Genomic DNA, 23,851 nt, shown 5'->3' with positions numbered 1-23,851 from the left:
CAAGAGCATGTACTATAGCATGCCTGCAGCCCACTTTCACATCCTGCCAACAGAGAGTGCCAAAAGAGAGGGACAAAAATAGGGAGAATTCTACACTTGAGAAAATCACATTTCAGATATTTGGTTTATAATTTCCTTATGGACTTTATTAGCAAACATAATGAAATCCAGATATTAAACCCTCTGGGGCAACACTAGTCATCATTAACCAGTCCACTTTCCACAACCACCCCAAGTTCCACTCCTACGCATATAAACAATAGCTTAAAGCTTCTCTCGAGTGACCAATACAATTACACATTTTCCAATTGTTCCTTCTTCAACATAAATGCTTTTGTTAAATATATACTTAGCCTCAATACTCAACTGAATACCAGCAGATGCTCTGCCCACATGTACCCAAAACATTTGCCTACTATATAAATGACTCCAAAAACCACTTGAAACACATCAATGTGCCATGCTTTTATTCTAAAAACGTGGGTGTTCCGATTTGCATCCCTTCCAGCTGCTTCTGTCAGCGCTGACTTAATATGATGTTTGCTTTATTGATATCTCTTCCTTCAATAATTACTCCCTTGCTGTTTGGTAAATGTCACTCTTGGAAATCTGCCTGCCATTTTATTGTTAATCACTTGCCTTACTCTATGCCAATCTTCTCAGTACCGAAGAGCTGCTTTTCAAATGGGCAAGTAAAGTTCCAGAGCGTGAACACAAAAGATTCTGCAGATGCTGGAAATCTAGAGCAACACACACACAAAATGCTGGAAGAACTCAGCAGGTCAGGTATAGTATTTATAGAGGGGAATAAGCATTCAACATTTTGGGCCAAGACCCTTCATCGGGACTGAAAAGAAAGGGGGAGAGAAGCTAGATTACAAAGATGGGTGATGAGGGGGTATGAGCTGGCAGGTGATAGATGAGAGGAAGCTGTGGGAGGGGGAGGGGATGATGTAAAAAAACTGGGAGGGGATAGGTGGAAGAGGTAAAAGGCTGAATGAGGAGAAATTTGAAAAGAGAACACAGTAAAAGAAAGGAGATGAGAAGGTGTGAGAGGAGAGCCAGAATGGGGAATGGAAACAGAAAAGGAGGACGGGGGAAGAGAAATTCCAGAGCAATCTGCTAAAATTCTCATCCTGTTGCTTCACTTAATGTTCATTAGAAAGAGATCAACTTAAAAAATATCAGTGAGCTCTACCCTTTTATCCACTCTTTTATCATGGCATTAACTTTAATACAATGATACATGACTATAAGTTTCCCTTAGGGAGAGATTGCTGTTGCATACTGATTTGATCGTTGTCCTGGGACAATATTGCAAAATCCTCCACTGAAATGATTCATAAAGTTTCCCACCTTTTCCAGCCCAGAGCATCAGGAAAATTCCCTAATTTGCAGTGAGAGAACCAACCAAACAGGTGACATCATTTTCATACTACTGTTTCCAATGAAGGACTCATATTGAAAAGGCACATTTTAAGCATGGGTTTCTCAAAATTCCTAAAAAAAAATAAAATATACAGTGTTTTCCAGTTAACTGGGCTATTCGATAATCCGGACAGGCAGCTGCGTATTTGTGACAACTCTTAAAGAACAAAACTAGTCGAGAAAATAGCCAAGATTTCCTTTATTTATTTGGGACACTATGCCACGTAATTAGGATGGGAGATTGTTGCCGAACAGTTTTTAACTAGTCAGTTGTGTGCATTTGTGTCGCTGTTAGACACAACACTGTGCTCAAGAGAAAAGTTTTTAAATAGCAGTCAAAAGACAAGGCAGCTTACACTAAGTGAATTGCTCTGTCAATAACTATTAGGAACTAATACAGTTTAATAGCATTGTAGTAGTATTGTTAGTGTTTTTATTTGTTCTGTATTTCATATAAATACACAATTTATTTGTCAGTTAAATGGTAAGTTGTCTTTTTGTAACCTTTTTAAACTATTTCCATAAAACTTCAGCTAATTGGGGCAGCCACTTAATTGGGCCAAATGCACTGGTCCCAATGTGCCCCAAGTAACTGGAATCCCAGGTAAGTACTAGATTTATGCTCAAATCCTCTCTCATCTCCAACCTCTGCCTTGCCCACATTTCCATTTTAGTCCCATATGCTCAATTTTTTTCATCTCCATCAAACCTTTTAATATATTTTCCAGTCATTTCATCCAACATCATCAAATCTGAGACTTCCCCAAGCTCATGAACCACCACACCTAATTTGTTTCAATCGCCTTCTGTCCTGCCTGCGTCCTCAACCACTATTGAGTCTCTGCATTTTGTGAAAAATATTCTCTCTCCTTGTTAACTGGTGCCAAAAGCTACACACACACACACACCACATGCATAGTCAAGGAAAATAATTGGGCTTGGTTTTCAAAGTTAGTCTAAGTTTTATATGTTTATATGCAAAGTCTATGAAAACAAAATACCATAGATTCTGTCTGACAAAACAATTTTATAATCAAAACCAACTCCCTGCTGCCATTGGGAAGGAGGTACAAGAGCCTTAGGCCCAATACCATTAGATTCAGGAACAGTTATTATCCCTCAAACATCAGGCTTCTGAACAAGCTTCATTCACCCCAACACTGTGTAATTAGTTCAACCTATGGACTCACTTTCAAGGACTCTTTATCTCATGTTCTTGATGCATGTATTTATTATTCACCCAGTTTGTTGTGTTACGCCTGTGCCCCTTCCTTTTTGAGAATCGCAAGATCGCTATTAAGTCAGGTCAGGAGACCCAGGAAATGAGAGAGAGGCGTTTGGAATGTCTTGGCCCCTCAGCGATACAAAGCTACTGGAAACGGCCATTGTCTCTTGGAGACGGAATTGTGTATTGAATACGGTGCTATTTATTTGAAGCCCTCAGGGAATGACCAAAAGTGGGCTGGTTGAGGGGAGGCATCCCTCCACCCTGATTGACATCTGAGACCCTGTGAGTCAGGATAAAAGAGAGTCTGGGGGAACAGCCCCTTCAGACGCACCAGAAGAAATGCTAGAAATCCTGTAACAGCGTAATAGCGAAAGCCAGTGGAAAGCCACATGCGTCCTTTTCCATTTTGCCTCGGAATTGGTGGACCTTGCCACAGAAGAACGGCTTTAGCTAACAACAAAGGAGAAATCAGCCCCAACGACTCTCGAAGGATTGACATCATAAAAGGAATGGGCAAGTTTTAATCCGTCTCTCTCTCCAACCAAAAGCTGCAGCTTGAATGAACTTGAGTGACTTTTATATTTCCATCGGACAATACATTATCCCCTAGATAACGATAGAGTTATTTCTTATTGATTATTATTATACCCGCGCTTTTAGATTTAGTATTGACGATGTATATTATCTGTATGGTTGCATTGATATTATTTTTGTGTATATTTATCAATAAATACTGTTAAAAATAGTACCATCAGACTTCAACGGACCTCTCTATCTTTGCTGGCAAGTGACCCAGTTACGGGGTACGTAACAGTTGTCTTTTGCATGTTCTCAATATAATTTTATTTTTCTTTTGTATTTGAACAATTTGTTTTAAGAACATTGGTTGTTTCTCCATTTTTGTGTTTAGCTTTTCATTGATTCTATTGTGTTTCTTTCTATTTACTGCAAATGCCCACAAGAAAATGAATCTCAGGGTAGTATGGTGACAATCAAATTTATTATTTTGATCATAAATTCACTTTGAACTTCGAATTCAGAGCATCATTTAACATATCCCCTTGCATTAAAAAACGGCAAATTTAAACCAGCTTGCAAATATCAGCTCACTTCTTCATTACGTTTTAGAAGTATCTTACAATATGTTGATAAACTAAAACTTTTGAAAAAATTACAGAATTACTGAGTTATTAAAATGATATACTGAAACTTGAAATAACTTGTCACCAAGACAGTCAGCTGTTTGACTGTCTACCTGTGCTACACACTTCACATGCATTTTGAATTATATTCTATTAACTTATTTGTGGTAATATTTTGTTTTATGTACTGTGTGGGTGCACATGACATTAAACTTGAACTTGGTCTATAAATCTGCATGGGTGGTAATTGTCACTCCATGCAAAGTACCAAATCCGTCACATGTTAAATACAATAGACTGTAGATGCAATGCATCATATATCAAGGCATAATAGTTACCAGAAATAAAATCACAATCTATGTAACATCATTGTTATTCTGAAGCTTTTCTCCTCCTCATTAAACAAGCAGCACTAAATCTCTTGATACTTAAAACACAAAAGGGTTTGTGCAAGTGCACAAACATACCAATTAAAAGCTTGAATAGGTCACTAAGTCCTCAAGCATGCTCCACCTTTTACTAAACTGTTTCCTCCAGGCTCTAAGGAAGAAAATTTCAAAGACTCACCACCCCCAAAGAAACCAGTGTATCTCATCTTTTTTTTTAAATGGGCAAGCCCACTGCTCTACACCCATGACTTCATAGCTACACACAGCTCAAGTGCCATCTATAAATTTACAGATAATACAACCATTGTTGTATCAGATGGTGATGAGGTTCAGGAGGGAGATATACCAGCTAGTTAAGTGGTGTCGCAGCCACTCAACATCCGTAAGACCAAAGAACTGATTGTGGACTTCAGGAAGGGTAAGATGTGGTGGACACACACCAGTCTTCATAAAGGCACCAGAAGTAGAGAGGGTGAGCACTTTCAAGCTCCAGGGTGTTAATATCTCCGAGGGCATAACCTGGACCCCACATATCGATGCAGCTATAAAGAAGGCAAGACAGTGGCTATATTTTATTAGGTGTTTGAGGAGATTTGGAATGTCACCTAAAACACTTGCAGAAGTCTACAGATGAACCATGGAGAACATTCGAACTGGCTGCATCACAGTCTGGTATGAGGTAGGAAGGCTATTGCACAGGATTGAAGTTGCAGAGAGTTGTAAAATTAGTTAGTTGCATCATGGGCACTAACTTTTATCTAAGACATCTTCAAGGACTGGTGCCTCAAAAGTCATTAAGGACCCCCACCACCCAGGACAAGCCCTCTTCTCATTGTTACCATCAAGAAAGAGGCACAGAAGCCTGAAGGCACACACTCAATAATTCAGGAACAGCTTCTTCCCCTTTGCCATCCAATTTCCGAATGGACATTGGACCCACGAACACTATCCAACTACTTTTTATTTCTACTGTTTGCTTATTTACTTATTTAATTAAACTATATATATATATATATATATATATATATATACATATACACACACAGTAATTTTTTTCTATATATTGTGTATTGCATTGTACTGCTGCCACAAAATTAACAAATTTCATGACATATGCCAGTGATACAAATCCTGATTCTGATCTTTATAGTGACACCTCTTTCTAAGAAATTTTGGAAATATTTAGCAGGTTGTGCTGCATCTATTATTAGAGTAACACTAAAAGTTTCAGATTTGAGACCTTTCGGTTCAGATAAATGGTCTCCGAGCTGAAACATCACCTCCTCACCCTAGATTCTGCCATAATCTTCTCCACATCCAATCTCCCAGGAACCCTCACAACCTTACATGCTTCAGTCAAATTGTTGTTGTATTCTGGGAATGCTATGTTGACGCTGGAATGTATGGTGACGTTTGCAGGCCGCCCACAGCACATCCTTAGCTTGTGTTGGTTGTTAACGCAAATGATACATTTCACTGTTTGTATCGACATGATCTTCTCCCTTTGACAGCTACAAGAGAAATGCAGAGAGCAAAGACAACCACTCTACGTCGCTTTCACTGACCTCACGAAGGCCTTCCAACTTGTGAGCAGAGACAGCCTGTTCAAAATCCTCGCCGGGACTGGTTGTCCCCCAAGGCTCCTCAGGATAGTTCAGTCGTTCCACACAGACATGAAGGGCGTCGTTCGGTTTGACAGCTCTTCTTCAGAGGCCTTCAACATCCGCAGCGGTGTGAAACAGGACTGTGTGCTTGCCCCCACCCTGTTCGGCATCTTCTTCGCAGCCTTTGGAACATCAGCTGATGGTGTCTACCTCCACACCAGATTGGATGGGAGGCTATTCAGTCTGTCCTGGCTGAGGGCGAAAACCAAGGTTTGTGAAGTACTCATCAGGGACATGTTCTCTGCAGACGACGCGGCACAGGCAACACACTCTGAAGAGCAACTGCAACGTCTCATGGACAGCTTCTCAAGAGCCTGCCAGGACTTCAGCTTGACCATCAGCCTGAAGAAGACCAATATGTTAGGCCAAAGCATTGAGCACCCCCCTGCCATTGCCATCAACAACTACGAGCTGGAGGTAGTTCACGAGTTTACATACCTTGGCTCCACCATCACGGACAGTCTCTCCCTAGACCCCGAGATCAACAGACGGATTGGACGAGCAGCCTCAACATTCGCCAGGCTGACAAAGAGTGTCTAGGAGAACAGAAAGCTGACAACGCACACCAAGGTTGCAGTTACCGGGCCTGCATCCTCAGCACACTGCTTTACTGCAGCGAGACCTGGAGCCTCTACTCCAGACAAGAGCAACGTCTCAACGTCTTCCACCTTCACAGCCTAAGACGCATCCTGGACATCAAGTGGATTGATCGACCTCACAAACAATGAGGTCCTAGCCCGCACCCAGATACCCAGCCTCTTCACCCTGCTCCAACAACCCCGTTTCCGCTGGCTGGGCCATGTACACCGCATGTCAGACAGGAGGATCCCAAAAGACCTGCTGTACGGGGAACTGGCCTCTGGCAAGAGAACACAAGGGCGGCCCCATCTTCGTTTCAAAGATGTCTGCAAGAGAGGCATGAAGTCACTGAACGTGAACGTCAAGAGGTAGGAGGACATTGCAAGTGATCACTCTCACTGGAGGCTGGAACTGCACAGAGGTCTAAAAAGAGAAGAGAAGCTGAGGCTTGCTGCTGAAGAAAAGCGCACTTGCCGAAAAAACAGCACCAAGACAACATTGGAGGACAGCACCTTCAAGTGCAGTCGCTGCTGCTGAGACTGTCACTCCCGTCTGGGCATCCACAGCCACAACAGACGTTGCTCTACTAACATAGACTGAAGTAAGGCTTTCCAGGCGCAGATCCATGGTCTCACGAGACTAACAGATGCCACCATACCATACATGTGAAAAATAGATACAAATCAAGTCACTTTTCACTCTTCTAAACTCTAACAGAGGGCACATCTATCCAATCTTTCTTTACAGGTCAAATAAACATCTGAACCACTTCTAAAGCATTTATATCCTTCATTAAATAAGGAAACCAACAATGCACACAGTACTCTAAATATGGTCTCAGAAACGCCCAATATAAATGAGTCATAATTCCCCATTTTTGTCTACAATAGATTATATAAATGATAAATTACTAGCTGGACCCACGCACCAGACTTTTATGAATCATGTGCCAGAAAGAATCACTCACGATTTACATAATGTGATTCTTATTTTGTTAATTTATTACTTAGCAATACAGCATGATAAAAGACGCTTCTCACCCAATGAGCCCATGCTGCCTAATTACACTCAAGTCAACAGCTAATCTACTAACCGGTACGTCTTTGGAATGTATGAGGAAACCGAAGCACCTGGAGGAAACCCACACAGTCAAGGGGAGAATGTACAAGCTCCTTAGAGACAACTGCAGGAATTGAACTTAAGTCACTGGGGTTGTAATACGCTGCTATACCACCTTACTGTTATATCTCCTCTCATCCCTAACTTCAGTTTCTCCAACAGAAAATGGATATTATAGTTAAATGATTCCTCAAGGGCAAACATATACACAAATATAGGTAAATCAATCAACAAATCAAAGCACAAATCTCCAATTCCAGTTACTTGCACTGAACTATTTCTCCTTCACAGATCCCACTTCTTCAAACCACCCATACCATAGAGAAACACAGCATTTATTATATACTAACTGATACCGGTAGTTTTTAATGAGTCCAAGTCCACCAGAGGCAGAAGAAGGCAGCCTGTTCTGGGATTAGAAGACTGTATGATCGTGGGTGGGAGGGAGGAACGGGGTTTGTTTTGCTGTTGTTGTTTTGTTGCTTGTTGTGTTTTGTGTTGTTCTGCTGAACATTGTGGGCATGTTATGTTGGCACCAGAATGTGTGGCAATACTTGCAGGCTGCACCCAGCACATCCTTGATGGTAGTTAATGGAAACAACACATTTCACTTTGTTTTCATAAGGCCAAAAGACACAGGAGCAGAATTAAGCCACTCAGCCCATCAAGTCAGCTCCACCATTCCATCACGCCTGATCCCGGATGTACATGTGATAAATAAACTTGAATCTAAGTTAACCTAGGCTCTCGAACCAGAGGGGCTAACTACACTCACCCCAACACTGAACCTTCAGCCCAATTGGTCCATGCCAACCAAGATGCCCCACTCAAGTTAGTCCCATATGCCAACATTTGCCCCCTTATCCAAGAGGATGTGCAGGAAATGAGAAGATCCAGAGGAAGTTCACAGAATGACCCCAGGAATGAAAGGGTTAACATGTGAGGAATGTTTGAGGGCTCTGGGCCTGTACTCGCTTGAGTTTAGAAGAATCTCATTGAAATTTATTGAATACTGAGTGGCCTAGAAAGATAGATAGATATATACTATATTAATTTCAAAGGAAATTACAGTGCCACAGTAGTAGTACAAGTGCACAGATATACAAAAATTAGAGGAGTGGAGGAGGAGAGGATGTTTCCTACAGTAGGGGAGTCTATGATTAGAGGACACAACCTCAGAATACAAAGATGTCCCTTTAGAACAGAAATGAGGAGCAATGGTCTCAGTATTTTTTTGTATTTGCAGTTTATCTTTTACACATTGGTTGTTTGTTAGTCTTTTTCATTGATTCTATTATATTTCTTTGTTCCTAATTATGTCCCATCTCTTTGAACATCCCTAACTATGGGTAAAGCATTTATCACTTTCTTTCTCTCACCGCTGCCACACTGCACCCCTTAATCCCAGTCAGTTGAATAGATCTGTAATGATCCAAACTTATACTTGACATTTCTGAGGTTCAAATCCAGGCTATTTCCTTCCACCTGCAAAATACATTTTGTAATGTCTGCTGGCAAAATTTCCCACTTCAAGAGGAAAGACTCAATTCTCAAGCAACGAGTGTTACAAGTGTTCAATGTGGTTACTTTCCCCAAGTAGTAAGGCTGATCAACACCCCACCCACCCCCATAACCACTACGTTATCATTTCCTCTTAGTCACCTTATACATAGACACTCCTGTCACTAGATACTATCAATCTATATATCCATACAAGCTAGCTTGTGTATTTTTATTTATTTTTTAAATTATTGTGTTCTTTATCTTATAGGGTTTTGTTTTTAAATGCAACGGATTTAGAAAAACAATTATTTTGCTCTCTTTTACACTTGTGTACTGGAAATTACATTAAACAATCTTGAACACTTCCTTACAGTGAAAACTGACTAGTTTCAGAGAATTCTTTAGAAATATTTCCTTACAACAAAAAGAAACATTCAGGGAATTAAAGCAGGAATCAGAATACAATGCAGGTAGCACAAAGCTGCTGACAAGAGAAGCAAAAAACATGAAAAAAATTACTGTACGTTACAAAAAAGACAATTATAGAGGCAGGGAAAATTACATTTCCAGTCATGGGAACTATTTTTCACATCTGCTCAGGAAAAATAAGATGACAACCTATAGGAAAAGTCTTGTCAGGGTTGGCCAACTGTATTCCCAGCATACTAAGTTGCCGGCCCACACTACCCTAGCCTGCAAATACTTCTGCTGAGACTATTCTGAAAAAAGAAACAGATTGTATATGAGAGGGAGAGTGCAAATAAGAATGCCATAACCATTTATCAGACAAAAAGAATGTGACTGAGCTCTACTGAAAACAATTTGAAGAGGGCATTGAGTATTACTGCAACTGAGGGGGCGATGAACACAAATTAAAGTGCCTAATAATTTATTTCTAAGGGGAATTTATTACGAAGGCTGTCTTAGCAACTATATTACATATGCAAACCACCCCATGTTTCCAAAGATTAATAAAGTAACCAGTCAACATTCAAAAAGCAATACATTCCAGCATATGCAGTCTCTTGTTCCTCAATCATAAGATCTTAAGACATAGGAGCTGAATTAGGTCACTTGGTCCATTGATTCTGCGCTGCCATTCAATCTCAATTCCATTCTCCTGCCTTCTCCCCCTAACCTTTGATGCCATTACTAATCAAGAAACTGTCAAGCTCCGCTTTAAATAAACCCAATTACTTGGCCCCTACAGCCATCTGTGACAATGAATTCCAGATTCACCAACCTCTGGCAAAATAAATACTTCCTCTACTCATTTCTAAAGGAACATACTTCTATTCTGAGGCTGTGCCCTCTTGTCCTAGGCTCTCCCACTATAGGAAACATCCTCTCTATGTTCACTCTACCTAGGCCTTTCAATATTCGGTAGGTTTCAATACAACCAGTCAACATTAACAGGAGTCTGCTGCCTGAAACATATTACTCTTCAGTGAATAATACCTCAGGATTCTTCCTTGGAAGATTATGGCAATGCAGAAAGACGATGGAGTAAAATATCCTCATCAGATGCCAGAGGCTAGAGTATTACAAAAGTCAGAATCAGGTTTACTATCACTGGAATATGTCATGAAATTTGTTGTGAGGGTCAACAAAACTAAAAGCAAGTGAGATTAGGTACAGGGGAAAAATCTACAATGACAGAAGAGGCACGGTGTAGAGAGCAACAGTACAGTTTTTGTAACATCAATGACCAGCCGGGAAAGTTGTTCAAACCCTACCAACCATGTCTGGAGAAGCATGGAAGGCAGTAAACTATAGCAAGATCAAACAGCTTAAACCTTCTACCAAGATTGCATTGTCATCCTCCTGGATTCTCACAAAAATATACCTGCTCATTAATGCAAATATCTAATAGGCCAACCATCTGGTAGCAACTCAATGCATAAAAGGATGAAGACATGGTCAAGAGGTTCAGCTATTGTTCAGACTCAGCATTAGAAAGGGAAAGAACTGTGATCTAAGTGACTTTGACCGTGGAATGATTGCCAGTGCCAGACAATGTGGTTTGAGTATCTCAAACTGCTGATCTATTGGAATTTTCTTGCACAAAAGCCTCTAGAATTTACAGAGAATAGTGTGAAAAACAACAAACATCCAGTGAACAGAAGTTCTGCGGGTAAAAATGCCTTGTTAATGCGAGAAGTCAGAAGTGAATGCCAATGCTCAAAAAAAATCAGGCATTATAACGGTGTGGTGTGCTGAAGAGCATCTCTGAATGCACAACACATCAATGCTTCAAGTGGATGGGCTACAACAGCAAAAGATAACACTGAGTTCCACTGATATACCTAATAAAGTGGCCACTGAGTGTACTGTAGTTACTCTATGAAAAGAAAAACAATGAATGTTTGAAGGCTTCAGGAATGCAGATTAAAATAGAAAACAGATAGCTGGACACACTGCCCCTGTCTACTGGCACAAATGCAGCAAATAATTGGCAAAGACCTGCTAAATATCCATACAACAATGAATATCAGAGATACATCATAAATGTTAACAATGTGATTGTTTTAACTGACACAGGAATGATGGACAACCTAGTTTCCAGTGCTAAATCCTCCAGCAGTTCAAGCAATTCATCCAATTTTAAGTAATTTTAAATTGATGATAAAATAATGTTATGTCTACTCTGAACAAAATTCTATTTTAAAATGTTTTCGCTGAGATTGTGTCAAGTTAGATATTGTTAGAGTAATGATCAAATAGACATCAGTCTACAGCAGGGGTTCTCGACCATGCACCCCTACCATTAACCCAGGGGTCTGTTGACCACAGGTTGAGAACCCCTGGTCTACATAAAATGATGGATACAACCCAGTCCATTACAGACACAGCCATCCCTGCCATTGATCACATTTACATGGAGCACTGACACAAGAAAGCAGCATCCATCATCAGGGACGACCACCACCCAAGCCATGCTCTCTTCTCGCTGCTACCAGCGGGCAGGAGATACAGGAGCCTTAGGTCCCACAACACCAGGTTCAGGAACAGTTATTACACTAAAACCATCAGGCTCTTGAACCAGTGTGGATAACTTCACTCAGCACAACTTAGACTTGATTCTATAATCTACAGACTCACTTTCATGGACTTTTTACAACTCGTATTCTTGATTTTTAAAATTTGCATAATTTACTTTCTTTTACACATTATTTGTCAATCTTTTTATGTATAGTTTTATATATAATAATGTTTATTGTATTTCTTTATTTTCCTGCAAGAAAATGAATCTCAGGGTAACACATACTTACTTTGATAATAAATTTGACTTTGACCAGCCTCCCAGTTTGAGGTGGTGATTGGTGGTGGGGGGAGGGGGGACAGAAAAATTAGCCAAAAGGTCGCATTATTAAGCAGTGACCCTGCTGGAAGTGGAGATCAGAAGGTAACTGAATTAGATAATTAAAATAAATAATTGTTTGATATTCCCTTAGTTTTCACATCGGAGAAGGTCTATTGGGTAAACTTGTGACACCCAATAGTTTAATGGCACAGTAGAACATAGAAGAGTACAGCACAGGAACAGGTCCTTCTGCCCACAATGTTGTGCCGATCCAATTAAATTAATAATCAAATTACTAACTAATCTCTTCTGCCTACACAATGTCCTCATCCTTCCGTCTTCCTCACATTCATGTGCCTATCTAAATGTCATTTAGAAGTCCCTAATGTATCTGCCTCTATCACTACGTCAGTCAGTGTACTTCAGGCACCCACCACTCTCTGTGTAAAAGACCTGCCCCTCACATCTCCTTTGAAATTACTCCCTCTCAGCTTAAATGCTTGCCCCTTGGCATCAGACATTACAACCCTGGAAAACCCTTAGTAGCGAAACATTGACAATACCAACCCCCTTCCCACTCCCAACAGATGCTGCTGGACTGGCTAACTTCTTCCAGATTGTTTTTCAAGACACACTGCAGTATCGTACGCTCAATACTAACGATGCCTAGTTGAACTGATCGATCAAGTTGCATTAAAACACACCCTCTCTGTCTCCCTCTCCCTGTACAGTGAAACAGACCACAACCACAGCTGAGACCGAAACGTGTAACCTGTTGTATTACACAACTCTGGGCGCCAGAGGTTCACGCACTTCCATCATTTGCAAGTCAAAGAGATCAAAATGAAAATAACCCCGTTCTCCAACCTATTGGAGAAAGGGGTTAAACAGGGGTGGAGAAAGAACATTATCAAATTTAATTCTGCAAATAACACCTCTAAAACTATCCTCTCAATGCATAAAAAAAACAGATGGTAATTAAATAACAGCAGGTTACAAAGACATACACAAGTATGTGATACATGCGAGATTAATGCACATTAGCACTGCTGAATTCATGTCACTAGTAACAAGTTTGTTATTCAGAGGCACTGACATAAACAGTCTAATCACAACCACTGCTGCCCTCACCACCCTCAGTGATGTGGAGCCTGTTACTGTTTCTGCGGAAGAAGACTGACACAAATACACACCCCCATCCAAATGCTCTGTCCCCACCCTTTGTCACCGGAGGGACTGAGGAATAGGACACAAAACCATTCCTCGGTTTTGGAAGCATGGAAGGGGAATGAGGAACCCTCGAGATTTCCCACCCCTCACCATCATTCACACCCCCAACCTCAACATGGTCCCCTTCTCGCTCTCACACCCCCACCCACAGGAATGACAGCCCTCATACACCTCCTCCTCCTCAACCCCATCCCTCTTATTTCCCGACCCTCGTACTACTCTTCCTCCTTAGCCTCCAACACCCCTCATATCCACCCTCTCTCCCACACAACTCTTCCTCACTCCCATCACCCTTCAGTCTGATGCTCCTCACACCAACTCCCTCACACTGATCACCTCACACCCCCACCCTCACCTCCCACTCAGCATCAGTCTGATCCCTCTCTCAGTCTCCCTCACCTCACCCAGATCACCACTCACTTCCTTCCACTCAACCCCTCAGCCGAATCACAACCACTCTCAGTCTGACCCCCTCTCTCCCCGCCTCTTAGTCTGATCCCCCTCACTCCACTCCACTCCCCTCAGTCTGATCCCCGTCACTCCCCTCCCCTCAGTCTGAACCCCCTCCCTCCCTTCCCCTCAGTCTGATCCCCCTCACTCTCCTCAGCTCAGTCCGATCCCCCTCACCCCCCTCCCCTCAGTCTGAACCCCTTCACTCCCCTCCCCTCAGTCTGAACCCCCTCACTCTCCTCCCCTCAGTCTGATCCCCCCTCCCACCCTTCCCCTCAGTCTGATCGCCTTCACTCCCAAGCCTCACTCAGCCTGATTACTTCACCCCCGCCGTCGTTACCATCACCTCCTACTCCTTCTCCTCCTCCCTCAGGCGGCCCTGAACCTTACCCGGCGGATCCTCCTCCATTCTCGACACCATGGCGAAAGAGAGCGGGGTCCGGAGGGTACCGCTGACCAGCGACCAGCGACCAGCGAGCTTTAACCAGAGCTCCGAGCAGACCGCCCAAGTCAGTCTGTGTGTGTATGCGTGCGCGCCGCTCACGGCTGCGAGTGCGGGCGGGGGAGCTGCCGACGTCACCGGGTCACGTGGGGCGGCCGGCTGTCCGCCCTGGAGCGGGTGGGCGCGGCATCCGATCGTCAATAACAACAACGGCGACCCGAAGCGTGGCCTCCGCTTCCCTCTCCCTCGGGGCCGCCTTAACTTCAGGCGGCGTTTCCATACATTTTGTCGAGCGGAGACGGCTTCCGCACAGTAAGATCTCACGTTTAGTCATACTCATCACAGACATCGGCTGGAGAGCTAAACTCATAGGTGAGAGAAATAATAATAACTCAGTCTGATTACTTACACCGGCACAATCAAGTGGCAAACTTCATCAAAATCCTGCTCTAAAATACAAACTCACTAAAGAACTCGTACCTTGCTATAAATACAAACGTGACCTAATTTTAGAGTCAGAGAACCACCAGTTATATTTCGACTGATCCATTATTACAGATAGGACAATCCAGAGAGGAAATTGAAAGACTATGGAAGATGAACAGAGAATACATTGCCCCAGTAGTAATATCTACAACTGATATTATCTGAAAGTCACTACACAATAGCAGTAAATAATTAGAGCTACACAACAATATTTATGTAAATCTCCAGAAAGCCACAATGCCAATCATCCATAGAATAGTTCCAAAGTTATTAGCAATTGAGAAATGATTGTGCTTGGTTATGGCTGCATCTGATGAGGTTTTACCAGCTTGAGCTGAGAAAAATAATAAATATAACTTATTTATAGAGCACTTTTCGTAAGACAAAGTAGTTCAAGTGCTTTTCTATGGGATAAAGTACAGACATAAAAATAATTATTTTAAAAAATTAATAAGGAAGAAGATGATTAAGTCAAATGGGTATATGAGGGAAAACACTTAAGTGAATGTAGAACACAGATAGCGTGAATGCATTTATTACTTTTCCCAGAGTTTGTTAATCAAGAACTTGATATAGGTTTAAAATGGGGGGGGGGGGGGGGGAGACTATTACTAATCAAGAACCTATCTACCTCCGCTTTAGATGTAAGACCATAAGACATAGAAACAAATTAGGCCATTTGGCCCAACAAGTCTGCTCTGCAATTCCTCCGTGGCTGGTTTATTATCCATCTCAACCCTTTTCTCATGACTTTTAATAAGGGCTATTTCTAATCAAGAACCTATTGACTTCTTGATTAAGTGTACCAAATGACTAGGCCTCCACAGCTGTCTGAGGCAAGGAATTTCTCAGATTCACCACCCTCTAACTAAAGATATTTCTGTCTCATCTCTGTTCTGAGCACCGGTGCCCCAAAGGCTGTGTACTCAGCCCCCTGCTGTAGTCACTATACACCCATGATTGTGTAGCCAAGTTTCCATCAAACTCAATATATAAGTTTGCTGATGACACCACAATTGTAGGCCGAATCTTGGGTAATGATGAGTCGGAGTACAGAGAGGAAATTAAGAACCTGGTGGCATGGTGCGAAGACAATAACCTATCCCTCAACATCAGCAAGACGAAGGAATTGGTTGTTGACTTCAGAAGGAGTAGCAGACTACACGACCCCATCTACATCAGTGCTGCGCAGGTGGAACAGGTCAAAAGCTTTAAGTTCCTCGGTGTGAATATCACAAATGACCGGACTTGGTCTAACCAAGCAGAGTCCGCTGCCAAGAAGGCCCACCAGCACCTTTACTTCCTGAGAAAGCTGAAGAAATTTGGCCTGTCCCCTGAAACCCTCACTAATTTTTATAGATGCACCGTAGAAAGCATTCTTCTAGGGTGCATCACAACCTGGTATGGAAGTTGTCCTGTCCAAGACCGGAAGAAGCTGCAGAAGATCATGAACATAGCCCAGCACATCACACAAACCAATCTTCCATCCTTGGACTCACTTTACACCACACGCTGTCAGAGCAGTGCTGCCAGGATAATCAAGGACACGACCCATCCAGCCAACATACTTTTTGTTCCTCTTCCCTCCGGGAGAAGGTTCAGGAGCTTGAAGATTTATACGGCCAGATTTGGGAACAGCTTCTTTCCAACTGTGATAAGACTGCTGAACGGATCGTGACCATGATCTGGCCTGTACCTTCCAAATATCTGGACCTGACGTTCACTACCTTACTTTCCCTTTTCTATTTTCTAATTATGATTTATAATTTAAATTTTTATTATATTTACTTCGATTTGTACTCCAGGGAGCATGAAGCGCAGAATCAAATATCGCTGTGATGATTGTATGCTCTAGTATCAATTGTTTGGTGAAAATAAAGTAAAGTTCTAAAGGGATGTTCTTTTCTGAGGCTGTGCTCTCTGGTCCTAGGTTCTCCCACCATTGGAAACATCCTCTGCACATTGAATTGAATTGAATTTCGGTTTACTGTCATTTAGAAAACACAACTGCAATGCAGTTAAAAAATGAAACAACGTTCCTCCAGAATGATATCACAAAAGCACACAACAAAACAGACTACCAGAAAATCCACATAACGTTTGGCAATCCCCAAATCCAGAGTCCGGAGAGGCTGCTGCGTATTAATATCATGCTACCATCTTAGCGCATTCCCTGGAAAGGAGCTCCAAACCCACCAGACACACCAAGTCAGGAGACCAATTCTACCACCCAACAAACCAAAAACTAAAGCTACAAGACCTACACAAAACCACATAGTTACAACAGTGCAAACAATACCATAATTGATAAAAAAATAACAGACCATGGGCACAGTAAAAATAGTCCAAAGATGTTAGAAGACTATAAGTTTGAAAGAAACCACCACACTGTTTCCACAAGTCCTCAGGGTCCCGATAGACTCGTCATCCCACGCAGGTGGCAGAAGGGAATACCCCCGCTATGGACTTCCACGGCGCCGCTGGACTCAGCCTCGCATATGCAGCACACAAAGCGCCCCAACCGCAGCGGACTCCGAGTCAGTCGAACCTCCAAGCCTCCGACCATCCTCTCCGGCACTGCCTCTCTGAGCACCATCCTCTGCCGAGCGCACTACGATGCCCCCACCGCCGGCCACCAGCAATGCAACCCCGAGGACTGGGGGCCTGTTCTTCCCAGCAAAGACCCAGACCTCACAACAGCAGCAGCAACGAAGAAGGCCTTCCTGGAGATTTCCAGTTGTTCTTTCATGCTCCCACATCCATTTTTCATCAGATTAGTATTGTGCACGGCACCCCACTTGACAAATAACAGATATCAACTCCGGAGAGGCCACTGCAAACTGCGTCATGCTGCCATCTTGAATCCATTCTATCTAGGTCTTTCATCATTTAGGAGGTTGAAATGAGATCCACTGTCATTCTTCTGAACTGCAGCAAGTACAAATCCAGAGCCATTAAACACTATTCATAGGTTAATCTTTTCATTTCTGGGAATCTGGTTCCACTCCAATGCCAGCACATCCTTTCTTAGATATGAGGCCCGAAACTGCTCACAGTACTCCAAATGCGGTCAGACCAAAGCCTTATAAAGTCTCAGCATTACATCCTCCCAAGCATCACAAACATTCATTAAAGTATCCTCAACTGAGATAACTAGATCAGTGGACTTAGAAAAGCAGATTTTCTTCCCTGAAAGACGGTAGTGAATCAGTTTTTTTTTAAAACAACATGGCAATTATCTCTTGATCACTACTATCTGGAGATGTTAACTTAAATGAGTTTATGTTCCCAGGCTATTATTATGAGATTAAACTCATGGATGTGAATCAATGGCACTTGTCTAATGAAGATTAGTTTTATTTATCACATGTACTTCAAAACATGCAGAGAAGTGCATCGTTTGCATCAACAAACAAGGCATTCCGAATAGGTGCTGGTAGCAGCCCAGAAGTGCCGCCATGCTTCCAACATGGACATAAGATGTCCACAACTTATTAACTCTTACTAATTTGTTGGGTGGCAGAGTGGAGAAACATCTTTACCAAAGGAGATGTAAGGCACCCCTTCCCTCCGCTAGCCTACAGTTCTCCCTTAGGCAAGGTGTAGCACCTGTTTAACCACTCCCACCCCACTCAGGGTCACATGAAGCCATGGGAGCAGGTGGTGGATGGTCATATGAGCAGCTGGTGCATATCACAAATTATGTGACCACTGACACCAGGTAGACAATCTCTGAAGAGTATTGATCATGGCTGGGGTCACCTGTCTTGTAAAGACACTGCTCAGAAGAAAGCAATGGCAAACCACTTCTGTAGAAAAATTTGCCAAGAACAATCATGGTCATAGATGATGATCACACACGTCATACGACACGGCATATAATGATGATGAAGACTAATCCATACATCTTTGGAACATCGGAGGAAACCCACATGGTCATGGGGAGAACATACAAGCTCTTTACAGACAGCAGCGAGAATTGAACCCTGATTGCTAGCACTGTAAAGCATTTCGCCCAAAGTTAATCCAGCAGTTTAACCATTTGCTACCACTGAAAACATAAAATTTATGTGCTGTCTGGTATGATGGTAGAGGCAGATACCTTAGCAATTTTTAAGAGGTGTTTAGATGAATGTGAGGGGAATGGAAGAAGATATGGACATTGTGTAGGCAGAAGAAATTAGGTTAGTTTGCCATTTGATTACTTCAAGGAGCGATGCCTCAAAAAGGCGACATCCATCATTAAGGACCCCCATCACCCAGAACATGCCTTGTTCTCATTGCTGCCATCAGGGAGGAGCTACAGAAGCCTGAAGGTATACACCAAATGATTCAGGAGCAGCATCTTCCCCACTATCATCCAATTTCTGAATGGACGTTGAACCCATGAAGACTACCACACTACTTTTTATTTTTTTCTTTCTATTTTTGCACTACTCATTTGATTAAACTATTTTTCATAATAACAGTAAAACATGAGGAGGAGCTTAGGAGAATCATGATGCCTAATGGCAACTCCTTTGCTTGCATCTTCAGAAACAGCTCTATTTCTATCTTTGATATTTTTCCCTTTCAGGGTTCTTTTGAAGACCCTGACCTGGAGTTACATGTGGACTTCGGTTCTTTGTGGGAATGGGACCCGCTACTGGGGTCTCACGACTGGCCATTATTCAATACTCCTAGAAGACTGGCGCACCTTCAGAGCTCTGGGATTTCATGGCTCTGGAGGCAGGTTGTGCTGCTGCAGAAAACTGGTGTGTCATGGGAGACGGGAGATCGAAAGCAGCAAGCTGGCTACCCAGAGACCCGAGAGCTCGGAAGAAGTGACGCAACAGACTTTTAACATCGTAAATCAGTGAGTTATTTGTTATGTCTGCCCTCTCGCTGAGAAATAGGGACACCTCTTTTTCCCTTATTAGGGAGAGAGAGAGCCTGTGGGATGTCGAATTACCAGGTTAACAGGTAGTCTCTGCAAGTCTGTGTCTTTATGGAAGCTTTGCTGCACGCTTGAGTGCTTGGTGAGGGGGCACCAATGCTTTTTTGCTGGTGGGGGAGCGGAGGGTCATTGCTTTGCTGCTGCTTAAGCGTGGCTGGGGGGAGCTGGTGGGGGCTTTGGGATTCTAACATTTAACTGGCATGCGTTCTTTGGGACACATGTTTTCGTGGATGTTTGCAAAGAAAAACAATTTCAGGATGTATATTGTATACATTTCTCTGACATTCAATGTACCTTTGAACATGAATTACAGTAAATATATACATATACTGTACACACACACAGACTTACTATAGTTTGTGGGGGGTTTTTTACTATTATTATGGATTGCATGGTACTACTGCTGCAAAGACAACCAATTTCACGACATATGCTTGTGATACTAAACATGATTCTAATTATTTAATTGGTTTAGCACAACATCATGAAACAAAGGTCCTGTTCCATGTTTTGTAGTCTATGAAATTTGCTATAACAGGGAATGTTTGAAGCAAAGACTATAGTTGTATTTGACGGGAGGCTGTATGAACATATGTAGAGAAGTATGTAGGGAAGTGGGAGTTACACAGAAAGACTTAGATGAGAAGTGAGAGGAGTTCAGGAGAATCATAAGCACTAGCTTAAAACATTGCAACTTAAGTGGCCATGGCTACATCCTATTGTTTAATTAATTTTAAAACTCAAGTGCTTGGAATGAAATTTGAACCACAAGCTCATCATTAGAAGACAAAAGGGTTACCACAGATTGCCACTAAGTTGCAGGTGACAAATTTATAGCCCGAGGTAATTACATCAGCAGAGAGATTTTTTTTACTACAGAAGAGTGATTATCTTACAAAATTTAACACCAAACCATATCTTGTTCTGGAATCCTGAAATTGTAAAAGGTGAAAGCTATAGGAACATGGGGCTGTGGGGCTAAAGATGGTTATGGGTACAGGTGGGGTGAGGTCATGTAGAGATTTATGAATACAGATGAAAATCAAAATGCAATAAAAATAAAATGAGATTGGATGCAAGTGCAAAGACAGTACATAAATAGGAGTAGGTATAAATTAGGACATAGTGTATATCTAACAACTTTATTAGATGCACAGTGGTTGCATCATGGCCTGGTATGGAAACACCAATGCCCACGAATGGAAAAGCATACAAAAAGTGGTGGATACAGAGAAGTCCATCACAGGAAAAGCCCTCCTCACCACTGAGCACATTTAAAAGGAGCATCCATCATCAAGGATCCCCACCATCCAGATCATGCTCTCTTCTTGCTGCTGTCATTAGGAAGGAGGTGCCGGAGCCTTATGTCCCACACCACCAGGCTCAGGAACAGTTATTACACCTTAATCATCAGGCTCCTGAACCAGTGTAGATAACTTCACACACTTCAACTCTGAACTGATTCCACAACCTATGGACTCACTTTCAAGGACTCGACAGTTCAAATTCTATATGTTATTTATTTACTTTGCTTTTATTGTTATTTATTTTGTTTTGTGCAGATTTTGATTTTCTTTGTTTTACTGTGAATGCCTGCAAGAAAATGAACTTTGGGGTAGTATATGGTGGCAGGTAGATGGAGGGGACAGTAATGGAGTAGTTAGGGTAATAATGGAAAGTGGAATAAGAGGGTGTGGCCAGGATAAGTTCAAAAGATAAAGGTTTCAGCAACAAATGAATTGAGATTGAGGTGGATTCGGGTGAAATCACAGAAGTAGACTTGGTGTTTTCAAGGCTGTTTGTTCTAAAACTGAAACTTTCAGAAAGATGACAAGGAAAGAGATGGAATAAAACAGAAAAACAAAGGAACAGCAGCAGGACAGACAGCATTTGTGGAAGAGTCAAGTTGAGGGCAGAGTATAGCAAATGAGGTAGTTCAGCCAGAATATTGATGAATGCTGAGAATCCTTGAAAATCCAGATATCCTAATATTGTTCCTAATTCAAGGACATCTTCAAACAGTGATGCCTCAAGAAGGCGGCATCAATTACTAAGGACCCTCACTTGCCCCTTCTCATTCTACCATCAGAGAGGAGGTACAGGAGCCTGAAAACACATACTCAACATTTTAATAACAGCTTCTTCCTCGATGCCATCAGATTTCTGAATGGTCCATGAACATGACCTCACTATTTTGCTCTCTTTTTCCACTACTTATTTATTTTTGTATATATGGTTCTTATTGAAACTTGGAGTAAATTTTTAATATATTGCATTGCAGTGCTGTCACAAATCCACAAGTTTCAAGATTCAAGATTGTTTAATGTCATTTTCTGTACACAGATGTAAGGAGAACAAAATAATTGATACTCTGGATCCAATGCAGCACAAAAAAAGCATAAAAATATAAAACACAATAATAATAATTTTTAAAAGACATGAATATAAATACATAAGGATATCTTATTCACATAGATTGATTGTATGTCCATAAAGAGATGGTATCTGTACATACGATGACTGACGGGAAATAATAAAGTAGCAGTGGAACATTCAGAAACACATTCAGAGGTCATTTTCTTTGGTACCTCCTGTATCTAATAAAGTGGCCACTGAGTGTATTTTCTGTATCAAATCAACAGTTCAGACAGAATGTTCAGCAGAGAGACAGTGAGACTGCCAAAGCATAGACAAGAACTCCAGTTCCAGACAGGAAATAAGATTAAGTTAAAGGAAACTTAAGCCTCTTTTTTTTAGAAATTTCAGATTCAATCAGTGGGCCTCACATATCTTATGTATATAAGCATATGGCTCTGCAAGCTTGCTGTACCATTCAATAAAATGATGTCTGATTTGATCTTAATCTTAATTTCATTTTACTGCCTGTTCCTCATACATCTTAATGTGCTACAGTCCAAAAATCTTAGCCTTGGAAACATCCTCCTCAACTCTGAGGCAGGAAATTCAGAAGCATTACAATCCTTTAACAGAAGGAATTCCTCTTCATCTTTGTGGACTGTAAGGATGTAATGCTTGAGGCTTCATAAGGCATTAGTCAGACCACACTTGGAGTATTGTGAGCAATTCTGGGCCCCTTATCTAAGAAAATGTGTGCTGGCATAGGAGAGGGTCCAGTGGAAGGTTAAAAGGTTCATTTTTATTATCAAAGTATGTATACAGAATACAACTCTGAGATTTGTTTTCTCCAGATAGCCATAAAAAGCAGAAAATCCATAGTAGTTGAAAGAAAAAAACGTTAATCTCCCCCCACACAAAAAGAAAAAAGAAAACTAAAGCTCACAAACCCCAACCCCATCCTGAACCAGCATGGATAGCTTCACTCACCTCAACTCTGAACTGATTCCACAACCTATGGATTCACTTTCAAGGACTGAACAATTCATGTTCTCTGTATTATTTATTTACTTTGCTTTTATTTTTAATTACTTTGTTTTGTGCAGGTTATAATTTTCTTTGTTTTACTGTGAATATCTGCAAGAAAATGAACTTCAGAGTAGTATATGGTGATATGGAGTAGTAAGGGTGGTTATGGAGAGTGGAATAAGAGAGTGTGGCCAGGAGAGCTTCGAAAGATAAGGGTTTCAGCAACAGATGAATTGAGATTGATGTGGACTCAGGCAACGAGAACATCAAACTCCAAACCCTCAGACCACCAATCAATAACAAGAAAAAAAACATAGGAATGAAATAGGCCAATATGAAATACAGTTAGTTTGAACTACAATCCAATCCATATATCTCAGAATTCTGATAACATCTCTAAGGGCATTGACTCAAACCTAGCGGCCTCTCTAAGGGAAGCTCCTCCTACCCAGCGGCCTCTCCATGGGAAGGGCCTCAAACCCCATGGCCTCTCCGAGGGAAGCACCATGAACCCAGCAATTTTTCCAAGGGAAGTGCCTCAAACCCAGTGGCCTCTCTGAGGGAAGT

General features: G+C 41.7%; 1 protein-coding gene and 1 long non-coding RNA gene across 2 annotated transcripts in view; one reads left to right on the top strand and one right to left on the bottom strand.

The window, feature by feature from the left end:
• The window catches only part of LOC140735282 (cytohesin-3), a 116,200-nt gene extending 101,626 nt beyond the window's left edge, over positions 1 to 14,574 (bottom strand). Inside the window, exon 1 of the mRNA XM_073060155.1 lies at positions 14,427 to 14,574. Within this exon, the coding sequence (XP_072916256.1) occupies positions 14,427 to 14,457 (31 nt within the window). The 5' untranslated portion in view covers positions 14,458 to 14,574. The remainder of the gene's footprint in view (positions 1 to 14,426) is intronic.
• Positions 14,575 to 14,702: 128 nt separating this feature from the next.
• Positions 14,703 to 23,851, top strand: part of LOC140735069 (uncharacterized) — a 31,163-nt gene continuing 22,014 nt past the window's right edge. The window contains exons 1-2 of the long non-coding RNA XR_012100676.1: positions 14,703 to 14,850; positions 19,541 to 19,819. This is a non-coding gene — a long non-coding RNA (uncharacterized lncRNA). The remainder of the gene's footprint in view (positions 14,851 to 19,540; positions 19,820 to 23,851) is intronic.

This window comes from Hemitrygon akajei, chromosome 11 (assembly GCF_048418815.1).
Source record: "Hemitrygon akajei chromosome 11, sHemAka1.3, whole genome shotgun sequence".
Lineage (NCBI taxonomy): Eukaryota > Metazoa > Chordata > Chondrichthyes > Myliobatiformes > Dasyatidae > Hemitrygon > Hemitrygon akajei.
This window is presented reverse-complemented; position numbering and strand designations above follow the sequence as displayed.